Source organism: Sarcophilus harrisii, chromosome 1, assembly GCF_902635505.1.
Source record: "Sarcophilus harrisii chromosome 1, mSarHar1.11, whole genome shotgun sequence".
NCBI lineage: Eukaryota > Metazoa > Chordata > Mammalia > Dasyuromorphia > Dasyuridae > Sarcophilus > Sarcophilus harrisii.
Window position 1 is genome coordinate 655,097,133 of NC_045426.1, and position 18,847 is coordinate 655,115,979.

The window sequence follows — 18,847 nt, forward strand, 5'->3', positions numbered from 1 at the left end:
AAGCTGTCCATGACAGAAAAGGCCCAGTTGCCTCCCGATCCCATTGAGCTCCATGTCCATGAGCTGGATGGCAATGCCAGATGATGCCCGGAGCTAGACCTACTAGGTCAGAGTAAAGCAAAGGCTCCGGCTCTTCTGGAGGCAGGTTCAGGGGGGAAATCCCACAATGATGAGTGCACAATTACAGGGCTTGCTGTGTTCTCATGAACCAGCTATCTTTGCCAAGTAGTGTTTATCAGGGTTTAGACTGGAGCTCTGACCTTAAGCGTAATATATAAAATGATAAAATCAGTTCAAGGTTCAGGATTTCAATCAAGGCGCTATGCTGCATCCAGAGAGAAAATGCAAAGGACAGGAGATTGGGGGCAAAGAAGGTACCTGCAAGGTGCTCTCTGAAGGATCTGGCTCTTCCCAATCTCCCCTGAGAGTGGTACCATTTCCTCTAGTCTAGTCTATAGTCTATGACCTATAGAAAGGGCTTTAAAAAATGAAACGGCAGAACTAAAAGTACATCTTAGCTCAACCAAGTCTTCGGGGAAACTAGGAATGAGACTTGTTCGGGAACACAGAGCTAGTTAGGGCCAGAAGCCAGGCCTCCAGAATATGGGGATGCAGAATCCCTCCAACCCAAGTGGGGAAGACGATGCAAAGGCCCTGGAGGCCATTAGTTAAGACGGGCCTGGTTACCTTTCAGCTATTCCACTGTCCTCCCTGAGAAAAAGGGCCAAGGAAGCGAACGGGGAGCGCCAGGAGCTGGTCTCTGATGGCAAATATGGCCCATAAAAGTGTGTGTGTTTGTGTAACAGAGCCTGGTCTGCTCCAACAGCCTCCTGACCTCCTAGCTTCCAGTTCGTGGCAGCCCCCGGACCCGGCCTGCGCCTGAGTGGCCCAGCCCCTTCTGGGCAAGGTCCAGCAGTCCCCTCCCTGCCCTGCTATGGAAGAGACACACCCCACACCTCCCAGCCGGAAACAGTGGGCACAGGCCTCGAAATGTAAATCTTTTATTTAACAAAACACTATACTTTTGAATTCTGAAGAATGTGTACGGAAGGGAAAGAAAAATATTTTGGGTTTTTTTTTCCTTTTTTTTTTTTCTCTTTACAAAAACAAAACGAGGATATAAGAAAACATATGTACAGAACAGCTGGCCAAAAAAATCAACCCAAACCAGGAACTGAATCATGATGTTTCTAAGTGGCTTGGCCTAGACCTTTTTTATTTTCATTTTTAAAAAACAATTAAATTAGGATACAAATATTAGAAAAAATTGGACGTGAGCTGCCAGTGCTCCTGAGGAGTCAAGCTGAGCAACTGATTTTATACAGTAAAACTTAATTGGAGCTCTACCACATTTCCCATTGTTACCTGAAATGATATTGCTTCCTTGCTAGGAGAGTTGTTTATATAAAGGAAAATTATTCTGAGTTTGGAAAAAGGCAGGGAGGACTGGAGGAAAAGGAAACGAAGAAAACCGTGAAAAACAGGTGGAAATCAAGTCCAAGGCTCTCCTTTCCCACCTTGGAGAAACCCTGGCCATTTCAGTGCCGCTCCCGAGATCCCCAGAGTGCCCTTTGTGACAGTTCAGCAGCTGGGTGGGGATCTCTGCCCAGCTTTGGGGGTGGGGGAGTGAAATCCCAACAGGAACCAGCACATCCCCTCTCCCCTCCCCATCTGTGTTTCCGGGGTGAGTCATCAGAGGATTGGGAGGAAAGGCCCCTCCTCCTCCTGGCAGCACCCAGCCTGGGGGTGGGGGTGGATCACACTCAGTCCTACTCCCCTCACCGCCAATCACACGGGGTGAGATCAGGACCGAGGGATGGCCCTGGTAGCCCTGGGTCTCCACCAGGAACCTTTGTCTCCATCTCCTGGACCTGCGTGTCTCCTCCCCAGCCCCATTCTATCCATTCTATGAGGATTCCGGTAGAGAAAGAGGAGAAAGGGGAGGTAGACGGATGGCTTTAGGTTGCTGGAATTATTTTAGATGTATCACTTCCTCTCCTCTACTCCTGCCCGTCCCCCAGACTTCCTAACGGGCATCTGGAAGGTGCTCCTTTTGGGGTGGGCTTTCAGAGGAGTAGAAAGTGGCACGGGGAGGCCTGCTCCTCACCTCCCAGTGGGAAAGAGGGGAGAGGAGGAAGACAAGAGGAAGACCCTAGACCAGTGTCTGACTTGGTTACTCCAGCTCAGGAAACATGCCAGGGGTTGGAGAGCAGAACGTCTGCCTTGGAACAGAAGAGTTCAGCTGCTGGGCGCCCAGAGAAAGCCAGCCTGGGACAAGAACCTTCCACACCTGATTGCATTTGGTTTCCAGGCAACCTGAGTGGTAAGAAGCAGGGAAAAATGGGGCAGCCCCACATCTCCCTCCTCTCTGACCCCCCCACCCTCAAAGTCCCACCTCTGGGACAGGCTCTGGAAAGCAAAGTCAGCCAGATTTCAGCAAGAAGTTTCCAACAATATTCCTACTGTGAGGGAAACCTGTAACTGCTTGTAGACTCAAAACCCCTCCCTCCCCACCCCCCCAAACACCAAAAGCCTAAAACAAAACAAAACAAAACAAAACAAACACAAAAAACAACCCTCTTCTGCCTCCCTTTCTCCTCCCTCCCCCCCTCCACAGCAAGCCGTGGGCTCCTGTTTTAGGGCATGGGCTCCTGTTTTAGGGCAGAGTACTGAGCAGGAGAGAGAAAGAGAGAGAGAAAGAGAGAGAGAGAGAAAGAGAGAGATGCACAGAGAAGTCCAGGAACTTGTGGCTGCTTCCCTCCCCGACATCCCCACCCTTCATCTTGTCACCAACACGGGGACAGAGCCGGTGGTGGGTGTCTGCACTGTTTCGTACTGAAATAAACCTGAATTGGAGTTACCGAGGTAGCTGGCTAGAAACTGAGAATTTCCACACCTGGCATTCTTGAAGGGCCTCATTTCCCACCTTGCCCCCCACCTGACCCCTCCCCCTCTGCTCTCCTCCATCCCAGTGGGCTGGTCACCTCGGAGCCTCCCACTGACCATGGAAGCTTCCTTCCAAAGGGAAACTCGTCTACGTGCTTCTATCTTCAAAATGCCAAGTTATTGCACTTTCAGAAATACAACAGCTCTGTGGCTTAAACCCTTCCCCCTCCCCCACCCTTCACAACCTCCCTCCCCGACCCCTCACCATGGCTTCTTCTCAACTAAAATGATTCACTACGAAGAAATTCTACATCATCTTCAGATTTGATTAAAAGGTTTCAAAAATGGGTGTTGGTTTCCATGAGGTGCAGAGCCGTGGGTGTTCCCAGTAGGAACAGCTTGTCTCAGGAATTCTATATCTTCCCTGCCCCCATCCCGTTCCATTCCCCCCCAATCCCTCCCCAAACTCCCCAACAAAGTGCCCCTCCCCAAACCTTGCTAGGTTCCATCAGCCGCCATAGTCCCATCCCCGCCCCCATCCCTCCCCAATCATCCAAAGACCCAGCAAGGCATGTAGACAGTCAGGAATGGTTATTCAACAAGAGAGAAATGCATGGAACTTTGGAGATGGCCTGGAATGGAGACATGGTCAGTTGGGATGGGGGGGAGGGGGGAATAGAGGCAGAGAGGGATGGCTGACCAGGGCTGGGAGTCTCTTCCTGGGCAACTGCCTCCCATGCAAGGTGGACTCAATGGGATCCGCTAAACCAGCCTGGGTGCCCCACTCCTTCCTCCAGGCTCAAATTTGTCTTTTTTTTTTTTTTTTTCCAACTGGGAAGCAGCTCAATTTTGTTGCTTTGTGTGGTGTGTGTGTGTGTGTGTGTGTATTTTGTTTGCTTGCTTTTAAATCGTTAGCTTTGTATAGTAAAGTCCAAAGAAACTGAAGAGGAAGAATGTGGTAAGGGGGTGGGGAAAAAATCCCTCCTCCCTCCACACCCCTCGCCCCAACCAACCTGCCTCCCTCCCAGTTTTGTAAGCACCAGAGTATTCAAGTCTGTCCCCAGAGGACAATGCTCGCTCCAGGCCCCAGTCAGCAGGCGGAGACTAGACCTTTTTCATACGTGCAGCGGCGTTTGGGTTGGGGGCCATCTTCTTCATCGTCATCTTCTTCTTCCTCCTCCTCCTCCTCTTCTTCCTCTTCTGAGGATGAGCTGTCCAGTGTGAGGTCCACCACATCAGCGGTTGGCTTTCCATTTTCACTGTTCCCATTGGGGGTGGGTAACAGCCCGTTCACATCAGAAGACCCTGAAAGGAAAGGGTCAGGGTGTTTTAAATGTCAAAGATGCACCACAGGGTTGCACAAAAGAGTCGAGTTTCTTGATTTTTTCCTTTGCTTCACCTTCCAGCTAACCTTCAAATGTCTTCAAACACTCATTAAAAGCTTATGATTACTGTAAAATCTTAAACAGAATCTTTAACTACATGAAAAAAAATTTTTTTTCTGTAATAAAAGTATTGGAAGAAAAAAAAAAGAAAATGTGCCAATAGGAAGGATTTATTAATATTTTTAAAAATCCTGATGTATGCTCCAAACCCAAATGAGAAATTCAAAGTTGGAAAGAGTCTTCAGATTTAATCTAATCCAGGGATGGAAAGGGATTGCAGATGTTCAGAATGACAATCCCTTAAAGGAAACAATCAAGGACATTCTCTGGAAACATAACCCTACAAAATGATGAAACAAAAGTTTTCTAATTATTATTATTCTATTATTAACTAAGACCTGCCCTTTCTGTAAAAAACATTCCAGTTACCAAGGAATCCATAAATATACCGATTTGGATAGCAAGAAAAATAACTCCCGAAATATGCTACAAAGATCTGACCTGACTTGGGTTAAAGCTCTCTCCAACCTCCTTTCCCAGCAGTAACTAGCCTAGCTCCTGGATTGTCTCTTCTCTCCCATCTTACTTCTTAATCTTCTTCCCAAACTCTCAACCACTTCAAGGTAAATTCTAATGCCTCCTCAACTCATTCAACCTAGTACTGGAAAACAAGATCATATGGGTGGCCCGTCCCCAACTCTGCCTCTGACCACCGAGGAGGCAGTTTCTGTGAAAGGAGAGGCTCCTCTGGAGCTACAAGGGCCTTTGGTCATTGCTCTCTGGGGAGAGAGAGCTTCTATTACAACAGGTGCCCTAGAAAAATACTGTGTGAATGGACAAACTGTTTTCCCTCAATAACATGAGGCTAGAGAGCCTTTGCTGGGGTAGGAAGCCAAAATCTTCCACATCTGGGAATGGAAAGGGACAGGTGGATTGATCTGGTTCTTTTTTGTCAAGTGACTCTCAGCACTTTTTCCCTCCCACTAACTTCTCCCAGACCCTGTTGCCCACTTCACCCACCAAGGACAAGGATTGGGCACTGAGGGCTGCAGCTCCTCTCCTTCTCAGCTCGGATAGGACACCAGGAACCATCCACCAGATATTCGATCTCGTCTGCATCCTCACACTCACTTAGGATCTTGGATAGGAGGCTGCGGATCAGAAAAGGAGGGAAGGGGAGTGAGACTCACATAAAGGCTTAAGGCACAAGCCTATCTGCACTGATGCCTAAACATGGGATCTTAAGCCCTGGACTTTCTGGATAAAGAATGCTTTATAAAGAATACCTGTCTAGCTACTGATCCTTTTGAAAAGTGTTTTTACATCCATATTTCAAATTCTGTCATGTATCAGAAAAAAAGATGGGTTTGGACACAGGCAATTTGTGCTCAAACTCTAGCTCTGGCACTTAGAAAGCTGTAACAAAGTCACTTCCCCTCTCTCTTGTCCTCAACTTCCTCATCTAGTCAAATGGTGATCTCATCTATACAATCTATCTCCCAGGGTGATTATGAGAATCCAATAAGATAAAAGGAGACTTAGATGAGAAAGTGTAAAGTATTTGGTAAACTACAAGGCACTGCTAAATTAACCAGGGTCCCAGTGCCCCAGGCAACAATTCAGTCATTTGCAAATCAGGAGCTGATCTACATTTTTCTCACAGATTTGAATTCTTCAACATTACCTAAAAAATTATTTTTAATTTGGGAGGTAATAATAAACGTCAGCATTTATGTAGTGTTTTACAATTATTAACTACTTCATTTTATTCTCACAACAAGCTTGGAGGCTAATTATATTAGATGAGCAAAATAAGGCAAAAACAGATGTTAATGGCTTGCCCAGGATGACACTGCTATTAAATGTCTTGAGGCTGGATTTGAATTCAGGTTTTTCTGCCCTCCAGGTCCAGTGCTCTTTTCACTATGCCTTCTAGCAGCCTAGGAAGGGAGGGCAGGATAGAGCTCTGGGGCTTACCTACAGGCAGCCGCCTGCCTCCTCTCTTCCTCCTTGGAAGCTTCTATTGCCTTTGATGCTTTCCCTGATTGAGCCAGGCTTCCTAAGTCAATTTCTAACATCTCCCTGCCTATGACTGGGATGGAAAACCAACCATTACATCAGGTCTCCAAGTTTCTGAGATGTCTGGAGTCAGATGCTGCATACACACATCAGGAGTGACGGAGAATGCTAGATGAGTATGGCAAGTCCAAGGGCAGCCTTTCCAAATGGCCATCACAAAACAATCCCTTTCCTCTCCTGTCATGGCCTAACCACCATTACATTTAAGGTTCTTAAGCTCAATGGAAGCTTATGTGCACAGCTCTTGCACAAAATCTCTCTATCCTCATTGTCCCCTACATCACCCTGCCCTCTGAAATTCTGCTTCACCTGCAGACCTTCCCTAAATAAGAGTCCTATTTCTTTACACACAATTGGCGTGATTATTTTGTGAAATCCCCTTTAAGTCCTACAGCTGTTGTTAAAGACTAAAACAATGGGCCATATCACCTTGAGTAGTTTTACCAGAAGTTTCTTGGAGAATAATTTTAACTTAATAAAGCTTAGCACAGAAGAGAATTGCCCTTAAATTTGGTAGTGGTCGTATTGTCAAATTTCAGTCTTCCGTTTAATCATTGTTATTTTGGACACTCTAGCTTCCTTAACCAATAAAATGAGAATAAATATATTATCTATTTCATAGCAAAGAATCAAAGAAAAGTCTTTCAAAATAAATTCTGGAGAAGTTAGTTATTGAAACAGATAGGGAATATGATTTTGAGAATCTATTTAGTTCTCATTTTTGGCACTGTGTGCATCAAGTTATTTTAGACATTATAATTAAATCAACAGGGAGATTACTTTTAGGAAATTACTTTGAAAGTATCACATTGTAATGCTCAGAAACTCTTAATACCATTATGTCCTCCAAAGGCCACAGGTGAAAGAAAGGGGTTGGGGAGCCCCTCCTGCCCTAAGTTAATGCTCTCTCAATTCATCTTGTAACCCATTAGTAGAATTTGTATATCTCTAGGGCAGGAAGTATTTTCAATTTTGACTTTCTATCTGTATCCTCTGCCCCTCATGTTAGATTATTTGTTATGTGCCTTCTGTATTCTTCTTAAGTGTAGCAATGACTTTTAGCCAAAAGCAATAACCTGTCACCCAGGTAATAAAATTCCTGGTTTACACATGGATAAACTGAGGTCTAGAGATGATAAATGATTTGTGCGTTATATGAGCTCGACTGCATTTTAGGTTTTCTGCATTCTTTCCCTAGATCACAACTGCCTCATCATTAACCAGTAACTCTATTGCTCTTCTATGGCCATGAATGTCGTTTTCAAGCCTCACTTAAATCCAATTTATTTGCATGTCATGGCATCACCTTCCTGATGCCATGGTCCTCTTCCAGAACAACTACAAAAAAAATCCCATCTTCATCAGGAAATGTTTAATAATTACCAAGTGAAACCAGCTAGAGATTTTACTTTCGCAGAGGATAGTTCTACCCCTTAAAGATCAGGTTCCTACAGAAAACAGCTATGCAAGCTTACCACATATATTGGCCATGTCAAGAAGGGAATAACAAAGGTACAGCTCTGTTGATTCTACCTTGACCGCATCTCTTATATCAGCTCTTTTTGCCACCATTTGGGTTCAGGCACTTAGCAACTTTTGTTTGGGCTCATAGGCCTTTGAGATTCTGGTTTCCCCATATCCAGGATCTCTCTTTTTCAACTTATTCTCCTCAATTTGCCAAAATATTCTTCCAAAAATACAGTCCACACCATTTCCTAGCTCAAAAAACTTTTGTGGCTCTTGAACTTTCTAGAGGATAAAATACAAACTCCTTAGTCAAGATACAAAGCCTTCCATCATCTGGCTCGAATCAGGAAGCTTTCTCTGGTGCCCAGCTCAAAGCCAACTCTCCCTCTTCCTTTTTTTTTTTTAAACACAGTACTTTGATCAAATTCTGCACTCTCCAACTTTCTTTACCAAGTCTATTTTGTACAATGCTTATTTCTGAACTTGTCTTATTATCATTATTAAAAAAGCAAGCTCCTTTAGGGCAGAAGCAATTTCCCCTCTCTTCTTTGCATCCTTACAGCAATAAAGTTCTGAGACTTAACAAGTCAAACAAATGTTTCCCCAACACTTTTGTGCATGATGCCTTTGGGGAGTGGGGAAAGAGTATTTAGTAAATCTTAAAGCAACAGAAAAACAAGCTAGTAGTAAAACTTTCCTTGCAAAAGTTTCAAAAGGATTTCCTTCTCTCTGTCTTGGTATTGCTGAACAAATCTTTGTTAACAAATTACTTTCTGGGGGAGGGACTCACGTGCAAAAATGTTTGTGGCAGCCCTTTTTGTAGTGGCTAGAAACTGGAAATTGAATGGATGTCCATCAATTGAAGAATGACTGAATAAATTATGACATATTCCATATGGTTATGGAATATTATTGTTCTGTAAGAAATGACCAGCAGGAATGAAATGAGCAGGACCAGGAGATCATTATACACTTCAACAATAATACCGTATGATGACCAATACTGATGGACGTGGCTCTCTTCAACAATGAGATGAACCAAATCAGTTCCATTTGTTCAATAATGAATAGAACCAGCTACACCCAGCAAAAGAACTCTGGGAAATGAATGTGAACCACTACATGGTATTTCCAATCCCTTTATTTTTGTCCGCTTGCATTTTTGATTTCCTTCACAGGTTAAGTGTACATTATTTCTGTGAAGGTTTTCTGGAGGCAGCCTTAATCTCAGTTGAAATAAATAATTACTCCAAAATGCAGCAGGTGGTAAAAATGCAAACGTTTATTTCTCCTTCCAAATTAGCCCAGTTAGTTGAGGCCTATCTCTCTGCTTGAGCTCTTGCAGCTTTGTCCTTGGCTTCTGCCTCTGCTTTCTTCAGCCTCCAGCCAGCAACAAGGTAGAAGTTGCGATGAATCTCTCTTGCCTCAAAGATAGCGCTTGTAGGCTTTCTTCCAGAGTGCTCTGTCTCCGATCCCAGTCGATGTTCACAAGAAAACTCTCCAAGTAATTCCTCAAGTAACTAACTCAAGTAAGTCCCACAAGAAAAAACTAACTCAAGCTCCAAGAGCTCCCTATATATGTGATCTCCCAAAGGTTAACTCCGCCTTCTGGAGGGAGAGGGATTCTGGGTTATCTCCCAGAGTGCTCTCTGACCCTAAGGGAGGTGTGAATTCGGTGTTTCTTTCTAAACCCTGAACTCTCTCAAATGTGTGAACTCCGTTGAGTACTTAGATACTTATGAGCTCTCTAAAGGTGTGAACACAAGCATTGTTTCTATCAGTTCTACTTAGTAACCTTGTTTCAAGTTCTGGCCCAAAATATCTCTTTCTAAGATCAAATCAACTCCAATGGCTTAACAGTTTGTAAAGATTCCAACAATTTCAAAGTCTGATTCTTCTTGTGCAGCAAAATAACTGTATAGATATGTACACATATATTGTATTTAACATATACTTTAACATATTTAACATGTATTGGTCTATCTGCCATCTGGGGGAGGGGGTGGAGGGAAGGAGGAGAAAAACTGGAACAAAAGGTTTTGCAATCGTCAATGCTAAAAAAAATTACCCATGCATATATCTTGTAAATAAAAAGCTATAATTAAAAAAAAGAAAGAAAGGAAGGAAGGAAGAAATGACCAGCAGGATGATTTCAGAAACACCTGGAGAGACTTACATGAAGTGATACTAAGTGGAATGAACAGAACCAAGAAATCATTATATACTTCAACAACAATACTACATGGTGATCAATTCTGATGGACTTGGCCATCTTAAACAATGAGATGATTCAAACTAGTTCTGATTGTTCAGTAATGAAGAGAATCAGCTACACCCAGAGAAAGAACTATGGGAAATGAGTGTGGACCATAACATAGGATTTCCACTCTTTCTGTTATTGTTTGCTTGCATTTTTGTTTTCCTTCTCAGTTTTTTTACTTTCTTAGATCTGATTTTTCTTGTGCAGCAAGATAACTGTATAAATACGTATAGATATATTGTATTTAACAAATACTTTAACACATTTAACATGTATTGGACTACCTGCCATCTAGGGGAGGGAGTGGGGGGTAGAAGGGGAAAAGTTGGAATAGAAGATTTTACAAGAGTCAATGTTGAAAAATTACCCATGCATATGTCTTGTAAATAAAAAGCTATAATAATATACATATACATATACATATATATATATATATATATAAATAAATAATATAAAATAAAAATTTTAATTTAAAAAAATGTTACTTTCTGGATTTCAATTACATCCTTCTTGCCTTCTCCCCCCTCCACCCCACCCCTGGGCTATTGAGACAAAAACCACTTTATAAAAGTTAAAGAATAATGGGAACAAAATCTATCATTTCCTCTGGACTGTCCTCAGTGCTTTCTGGCCAGACATAGACTCCCTGGCTGGGCTTTCCAGACTCCTTATCCCAGGGCTACAGCTCAGGCATCCCTCACAGTGCTGGTATTCAGGGCATGTCATGTGCCCGGCAGTGCTAGCCCCCAGAACTCAGAGGCCTCCTTCACAGAGATTGGGTTCCAGCTCTAAAGGGGCAGGCCCACAGTACTGTCTGAACTAGTGACAGGGGCAAGATCCCAGAAGCTTGACTGGGGGTTTCAGCAGAGTGCTCCTAGAGCAACAGTTTCTGGGGTGAGAGGCCTGGAAGAATGAGGAGAGGCCCACTGGCTGAATGGCTCTGGGCAAGTCCCACTTGACCTCAGTTTGCCCACACCTCCTTATTTGTGGAAAAGAGAAAATAACCTTGGCATCTCTTCCCTTAGAAGATCACTGTTAAAGTGCTAAAGAAATGGGAGTTTTTATTGGGATACCTAAGGCCTAGCCTAAGAGTCCTATTTGGGCCCGGGATTTTGTCATTTCAGTCAGACAAAACAAACAAGTAGCTAGCTACTGACCCATGGCTCTATTTATTCAATGATTTTTGCCTACAAGGTTCAGCACAGCCTTTGAGCCTAAAACAAGGAGTCCTTTTTTAAAGGGATAAGCCCTAACTGCTGTGTATGGTCACTGCTCCCCAACCCAGCCATCCAAGCTCCCACTGCTCCCCAACAAAGGATCTCACTGCCTCCTGAATAGCTTCATCCCCCTTATTTTCCTTATGCTGAGACATCATCTGCCTTCTTAGAGTTTCTATTCATTCTTAGCCCCTTCTGTCCTCTGGGGCCCAGCAGAATCAGTTTAATTTCTTCTCAACATGGTACTACTTCAGAATTATACTCACATTTCCCAAAGTCTTCTAACCTCTCCAGGTTAAATACTTCTAATTCCCCAAACAAACATTAAGTGACTTGGGTCTTGGTCCTTTTACAGTTAGAAATATCTCAGTCCAACTCCCGATCTGTGCAGGAATTTTCTATGGCAAACCTGCCAAGTTACCAACCAGTTTCTGCCTGAACAATTTCAATGATAGGGAGCTGACTACCTCATGAAGATATTTATTATTAGAAAACTCTGGTTGTTAGAAAATGTTATTACTTGAGAGTGTCTGCTTCAGGATGAAGCAATCAAGTCTTCTGCCTAGACTACACTTCTGGGAATCAGGAGATCTTTATTCTAAACAAATTCCCCCCTTTTCTTTTTGGGTGACTTTGAAAATGATGCTTTCTTAATTGGTCTTTTACAAATGGTATTGGGTGAGATGATGTGCACAAATCACTGAACTTAGTGCTAGGTAATTAAATGAACCACAAAATTATATTGTTTTAGAACTGAAAGGGACCATAAAAGATCACTTTTTGTGAACCATATCATTTCACATGAGAAAACTGAGGCCCAGATAGGGGAAGTGATTTAATAAATAAGAATTTCAAAATGGCAAAGGATCGCATAGGGGATCTGTCTGGTCTAACGTAATATATTTAGTGTTAAGACGAGAAAGATTCTCTTTCCCTTGAATTGGCAAGTTGTTCTCTGGGGCCTTTCCTAATAAACTCCCCAGAACCAAATACACATCTCCTTAACAGAAACGTGAGCTTTCAGGGGAGGGACTATTTCATTTTCAATCTCTAACTCCAATGCTTAATAAACAGTCTACCAATTGACTAAAGTTTCTGATCTAGACAAACTCAAGTGTATTTTGACTGTCAAGTTCCTTTGTTTTTGGCAAACATTTGCTAGCTGAGGAAGCTCAGGCTAACCCTGAGCTTCTTAAGCTCATTTTAAACTGTAGTAGCTGAAACATATTGTCAGTATATCACAACAGATTTGTGACCTAAGTCCTCCTGTCTCATGACATGAACTGCAATTCATCCATTCTTCATTCTGAACAACTCTCACCTATGTCCTGTCACTACATTCACTCTAAGAGCTCTATCCAAAAGGCTCTCTTTGGGTCTCAAGGAGAGGAGACATTCACTATGAGGGCTGCATGGTTGATCCTGAAATGAGGTGAAAGAGAATCCGTTTCTAGTCCTCTATCTCTGAGAGTTCTTGTGTCACTTTGGCTTCATTAAGAAGAATGTCTAGGAATAAGGAAGCAATAATTCCATCGCATTCTGTTATACCTAACAATAATACATTTGGGAATAATATGCTGTCTTCAGGGAAATTTTAGAAAAGACTTAAATCTGAAAGTCATCCAGGGGAATAGGATGGTGAAGCACCTCTAAGTTCTTGCTTTATGATGATCCTCTACAAGAATTACTTATGGGGCAGCTAGGTGGCACAGTGGATAGAGCACCAGCTCTGAAGTCAGGAGGCCCTGAGTTCAAATTGGACCTCAGACATTTAATACTTCCTGGCTGTGTGACCCTGGGCAAGTCACTTAATCCCAATTGCCTCAGCAAAAATAAATATATAAAAAAACAAACAAACAACAACAAAAAACAAAAGCTACTGATATTGTTGGAAATTTGTTGGGAAGGAGGATGGGGGTTTGAGATGAACTACCTTCAAATATTTAAAGGGCTGTCACGTAAAGAGAGAATAATAGACTTGTTTTGCTTGATTGTACAAGTGTGAGGAGCAATGTGTAAAAATAGGCAAAAAATACATTAGACTTAGAGGCTTGGAATCAGGAACTTCTGAGATCAAATCTGGCCTCAGACATTTATTGGTTGTGTGATCCTGGGCAAGTCACTTAACCTTAGTTTGCCTTAATTCACTGAAGAAGGAAACAGCAATTCCTTTGGCGTGCTATATAGTCCACTGGGTTATGAAGAGCTGAACATAACATAACAAACAAAAAACATTTCCCAACACTTGATTATCTAATAGTGAAGTGGTCTGGTTCCCAAAGTTGTGGGTTTCCTCTTACTAGAGTCTTTTAAGAAAAGGATAGATGACCCTTTCAGGTTATATTACAAAAGGGACCGATTAGACAGACATATAGGTTTCCCCTTCCCCATTGAATCTGTGATTCTGCAATATGTCATAGGCTATTTTATTCCCTCTATTTTATCTCTCCACTACCCTATACACATACACAATTGTGAATCTGCAGAAACTGTGATACTACATGATTTAAAGGCATACTGCATCATGGGAAGTATAACTGTTAATGATGAATTGATTCAGGAAAAAATTTGGGGTCATGGGATACACTCCAGAAATATTGAAATATGATTCAATACACTCATTCAATTTTTGTCCATATATATGAAAATTATGGAATATTACTGTTCTGTAAGAAATGACCAACAGGATAATTTCAGAAAGGCCTGGAGGGACTTACACGAACTGATGCTGAGTGAAATGAGCAGGACCAGGAGATCTTTATATACTTCAACAACAATACTATATGATGACCAGTTCTGATGGACCAGGCCATCCTCAGCAACGAGATCAACCAAATCATTTCTAATGGAGCAGTAATGAACTGAACTAGCTATGCCCAGAAAAAGAACTCTGGGAGATGACTAAAAACCATTACATTGAATTCCCAATCCCTATATTTATGCACACCTGCATTTTTTATTTCCTTCACAAGCTAATTGTACAATATTTCAGAGTCTGATTCTTTTTCTACAGCAAAATAACGTTTTGGTCAGGTATACTTATTGTGTATCTAATTTATATTTTAATATATTTAACATCTATTGGTCATCCTGCCATCTGGGGGGGGGGGGGGGGGGGAGGGGGGGGGAAATTGAAAAAAAAGGTTTGTGAATTGTCAATGCTGTAAAGTTACCCATGTATATATCCTGTAAATAAAAGGCTATTAAATTTAAAAAAAAAAAAAAATTTTGTCCATACATAGATTCTGTACAACATGTATGTACTAATGGACATCTCAATCTGAACAAAAGACATTCTTCACCTAGTTGATTTTTCCTTATATGGCTTATCAGAATGAACTTGAGTGGTTATTAATTTTACTTAGGAGGATCTGGAGCATTCTAGGACATAATACAACTAACAGAATGTAATTTATGAATAGGACTATGGCTCAGTACTAGAAGAAAGCCTCCATATCATGATGGCAAATATGTTTTTCTCTTCTTTGCCTCCCTTGATATTGGTAAACAGATGATTAAAAAAATAAACAATGTTATCTGTACTCTCTGCACTTTTAAATCCTGTGTTGGATAACTGAAGACATCTACTATACAATATCATTAGTGCAAGCCTACTTGTTCCTTTGGTATGTGTACTGACTATTATATAAAGGTTTTTGTGAAGGTAAGAAAGCAAATGAAAAACAGTAAGATCTGAGCCAGTCTTCCTATCTGATAAATATTGGTATGTAACTAGGCAAGTCACTGCAACTCACTACAGGCAATTCTCTAAAAATATAAGCTGCAGAGTAGAAGTTGAGGCACTGACAGATAGTAACTCTCTATATCAACAGAACATAAATCTGTACCCTCTTCTTCCTCCCCACAAAATAAATGTAAGCATATTCACTGGTAGTTACTCATGTTCTCTCAATAACTACTTTTGCCATTAATATCCTAAGATTAAAAAACTAACAAAAAAACCCACCTTTCAATATCTTTCTTTTAAACATTTGCAAAAATCAGTCCTTCAATGCCTCTTCAGAATTAGACCTACTAAGTATAGCTTTGTCCTGACCTAGCTCTTTCTCAACTTAGTTCTCTTTGAGGCAATTTTTATTTTCTCAAGTGTCATATTGAGCTGGGGTTTTTAAGAGTCCAAATGTTGTATCCAATGTTGTTGACAAAGAAAATGGTTAGAAATATATTTTCTAATTTCAACTTTAAGGGCTCTGTAGATAGCTTTCTATAAACTTCTTCCTGTTTATGACATTATAGTAAAAAAAAAAAAAAAAAAAAAAAAAAAAATCTAACACATTCCTCTGTAAAGACTTTGAAAATGAGTTTATGTTCTAAGTGTGCATAGACTGTGACCCCCATGTTTTTTAAGCCTGGCCAAGGTGGTTTCTGGGCTTTTATGGCCTCTTTCTTGTGACAGGTGCATTATATCAGTTATATTAACAAAAGAAAATGGTCATAACTCCACAATAACATCTAATCTTTTAAACATTTCCCATTTGGGGGCATTAAGAGTTTATTTAAGTAGAGTAGGGTGAAACTTAATTTCATGCAATATTTTCTTATCTTTATTCCTTCTAATTTGGTGTTGATTTTGATCTCTGTTCTGCAAAAATTTGACTGCACAGATACCTAATTTGGAAAGAATTTCCACATAGTATCCAATATTTCCTTGTCAAAATAGAGTCAATTTCACTTTTGGTATTTAGATTGAATATTTATGATGTCCAGTATCTTGTAATTGTTCTTGAATTCTATATATTCTATAGTCTATAATCATGACATATAGTCAAAAGGCTTGAATTATCTACAGATCTTTAGCCTCTTGCACTATTTAATCCTGAGGAATAATTTCTTCAACTGATGCCTTTTGTTTTTTACATCCCATTCATTTAATACATTCTTCTCTCCTCTACCTTACCCTCTTATAGTGACAATGACTTCATTCAGTGAAACAAACACAATGATCCACATCTGACAATATCTGTATTATTTCACATCTACAGTTTCCATGCCATAGCAACAAAGGAAGAAGATTGCATTTTTTCTTGATTATAATTATATAATGCTGAATTTTGTTTTATTGTTCTTTGTGTTTACTTTATTATGATCCTGTATACACTGTTTTTCTGGTTCTGCTTACTTTACTTTCAATCAGTTGAATTAAAAATTTCCATGTTCTTCTTTAATTCTTATAGTGTAGTATACTTTTATGTACCAGAATTTGTTTAAACTATTTGCCAATTGATGATGATTACCTACTTTCCCCTTCTAGTTCTTTGCTGAGCAATACAACCTATTTTTCTTAAAAATAAATAACTAAATAAAAGTTTTCAAAATATGTGCATATAGCTTTCAACATTCATCCTTGCAAAACCCTGTGTTTCAATTTTTTTCTCTCCCCTAGACAGCAAGTAACCCAATATATGTTAAACAAGTGCAATTCTTCTATACATATTTTCAGTTTTCATATTGCAGAAGAAAAATCAGAATAAAAAAAAGAGGGGAAAAGAAAAAGCAACTAAACAACAAAAAAGGTGAAAATATTATGTACACCCCCCCACCCCCCAATCATCTCAATAATAATCCTGAGAGGCATTATCTAATTTCTACTGGAAAAATTCCCACTCAATGGGAAATCACTGCCTCACAGTCCTTTTCCATTAAGATGAATCTCAAACACTATCTTTCTACATGAAGACTTTATTTGTACAATATGTATTTTTACATATTTTTGTACTATATTTTTATATGCTTATTTCGACATAAAAAAGGGACCATTTCATTCTTTGCATCTCCATATAATGCCTGGCACATAGCAGGGGCTTAATACATAATTTCTGATTGGTTAATTCTACTTTTCAGCAGCTGTGATTCTACTCATGAAACCAAGCAGAGTAAATTTATTCATCCTTGTATTTAATAGCCCCTCAAATATCTGAATGCGAAAACACTTGAAGAAAAACAGCTTTTCATTTATAGACTAAGCATTCCAGTTCTTTGCCTAACTTCAAGTCCACCTTCCCATGGATGCAGTCTAGCTGGTCAAAATATCTTTTAAAATACAGCACTCAGAGGGACAGTTAATTGGTATAGTGGATAACCAGCCCTGAAATCAGGAGGACCTGAGTTCAAATCTGGCCTTAACATTTCCTGACTGTGTGAACCTGGGCAAGTTACTTAACCCCAATTGCCTCAGAAAAAAGAAAAAGAAAGAATGAAAAAAAGAAGAAAAGAATACGGCACTCAGAAATGAACAATGCTTTTTGATCACGTCTCCTTCTCTTAACATTGAGTGCCTCAGAAATTCTGGCCTACTCTAGTTTCTTCCCCCAAGGCAGTTCAGAACTCCTGAGCTCAGCTGGAGGATGCCTGGATCTCTTATCACTTCTTATGGTAAGTGCATCTGACACATGGAACAGTAGAAAAAGTCACAAGACGTGTTAAAGTTCTACCTCTGTTCTGACTACCTGAGATAATTGAGGCTAGTCATCTTCTCTCTTCAGCCCTCAACTTCCTCATTTCTAAGTAAAGAGGTTGAACTCTAGGATTTCTAAAGACCCTTCCAGCTTATAATTTTAAGTTACTTTAAGCTGCTTGTTTTCTCCTAGCCTTAGTTTCCTCCTCTGTAAAATGAGGGTAATAAAGTTAGCAGAGTTACTATGCAAAAAAGTTTGGCAAATCTTAAAAATCATTTCAAGGAAATTCTTAAGTATGACCCCAGCCTACATTGCCAACTTTTTTTCCTAATGTCTCTCGCACATGGGAGATCTATTTTGATATTCTAGGCTTCAACACTGTCATGAGCCAGGCCCATAAACTACATTCTTCCCCTAGGGTCAAAGACAAAAATGCCATCATTTACTACATTATACTTAGTTCTCCTATTTTTCTGCTTTTACTACTGCTGAGTTGTGGCCCTGAATGCCCTCCACTTCTCAATCTAAGAAGTCTCCTGTTATGGGCCAGAACTCTGAACTTGAAACAAGCATTCTTATGAGGTGCTAATTCAGTGGAATTGATGAGACAATGGTTATCTAGTTTAGCATGGTGCTTAATAGTTCTCTGGTTCAGTACATGTACTTAGAACTTAATATAGTTCCCCAAGATTCACACCTATGATAATGGAGTATATAACAGCCAGTAAGGACTGGACAAGATTTTTTTCCACCTTCAGTCAGGCTCCTGGTGGCTTTCCTCGGGGACTAAGAGGCCCAGAGAGAGTGCTAGGGAAGACAAGTGGATTGGAGGCTGAAACACAAGCCCTTAGACTCAAGATTCATTCATCCCATCTCACAGCACCTTGATGGTAGGCTCTCCTCCTGCATTTCTTCACTGAAATCAAGACTCTGGCAGGCCTTTAAGAAAGCTAACTGGGCCCCAGGAAAGGAGACAAGACTTTGAAAAAGACTAACTCCTGGCTACTCTTGTGGTGATTACTTAACTAAAAAGAAGGCTGCCCCAAAGACCTCCAGAAAACTAAACTAAGAAGTCTCCCCCTTTCCTTGAAGCTTATATTCACACTTATTGCATATTCCATTTTATAAACGGCAAAA

The 18,847-nt window shown here is 40.7% G+C and overlaps 1 protein-coding gene across 1 annotated transcript in view; it reads right to left on the bottom strand.

Moving 5' to 3' along the window:
• Positions 1–985: 985 nt before the first annotated feature.
• The window catches only part of PIAS4 (protein inhibitor of activated STAT 4), a 55,514-nt gene continuing 37,652 nt past the window's right edge, over positions 986–18,847 (bottom strand). The window contains exons 10-11 of the mRNA XM_031947853.1: positions 5,292–5,422; positions 986–4,191 (exon numbers count right to left, since the gene is read on the bottom strand). Of these exons, the coding sequence (XP_031803713.1) occupies positions 3,977–4,191; positions 5,292–5,422 (346 nt within the window). The 3' untranslated portion in view covers positions 986–3,976. The remainder of the gene's footprint in view (positions 4,192–5,291; positions 5,423–18,847) is intronic.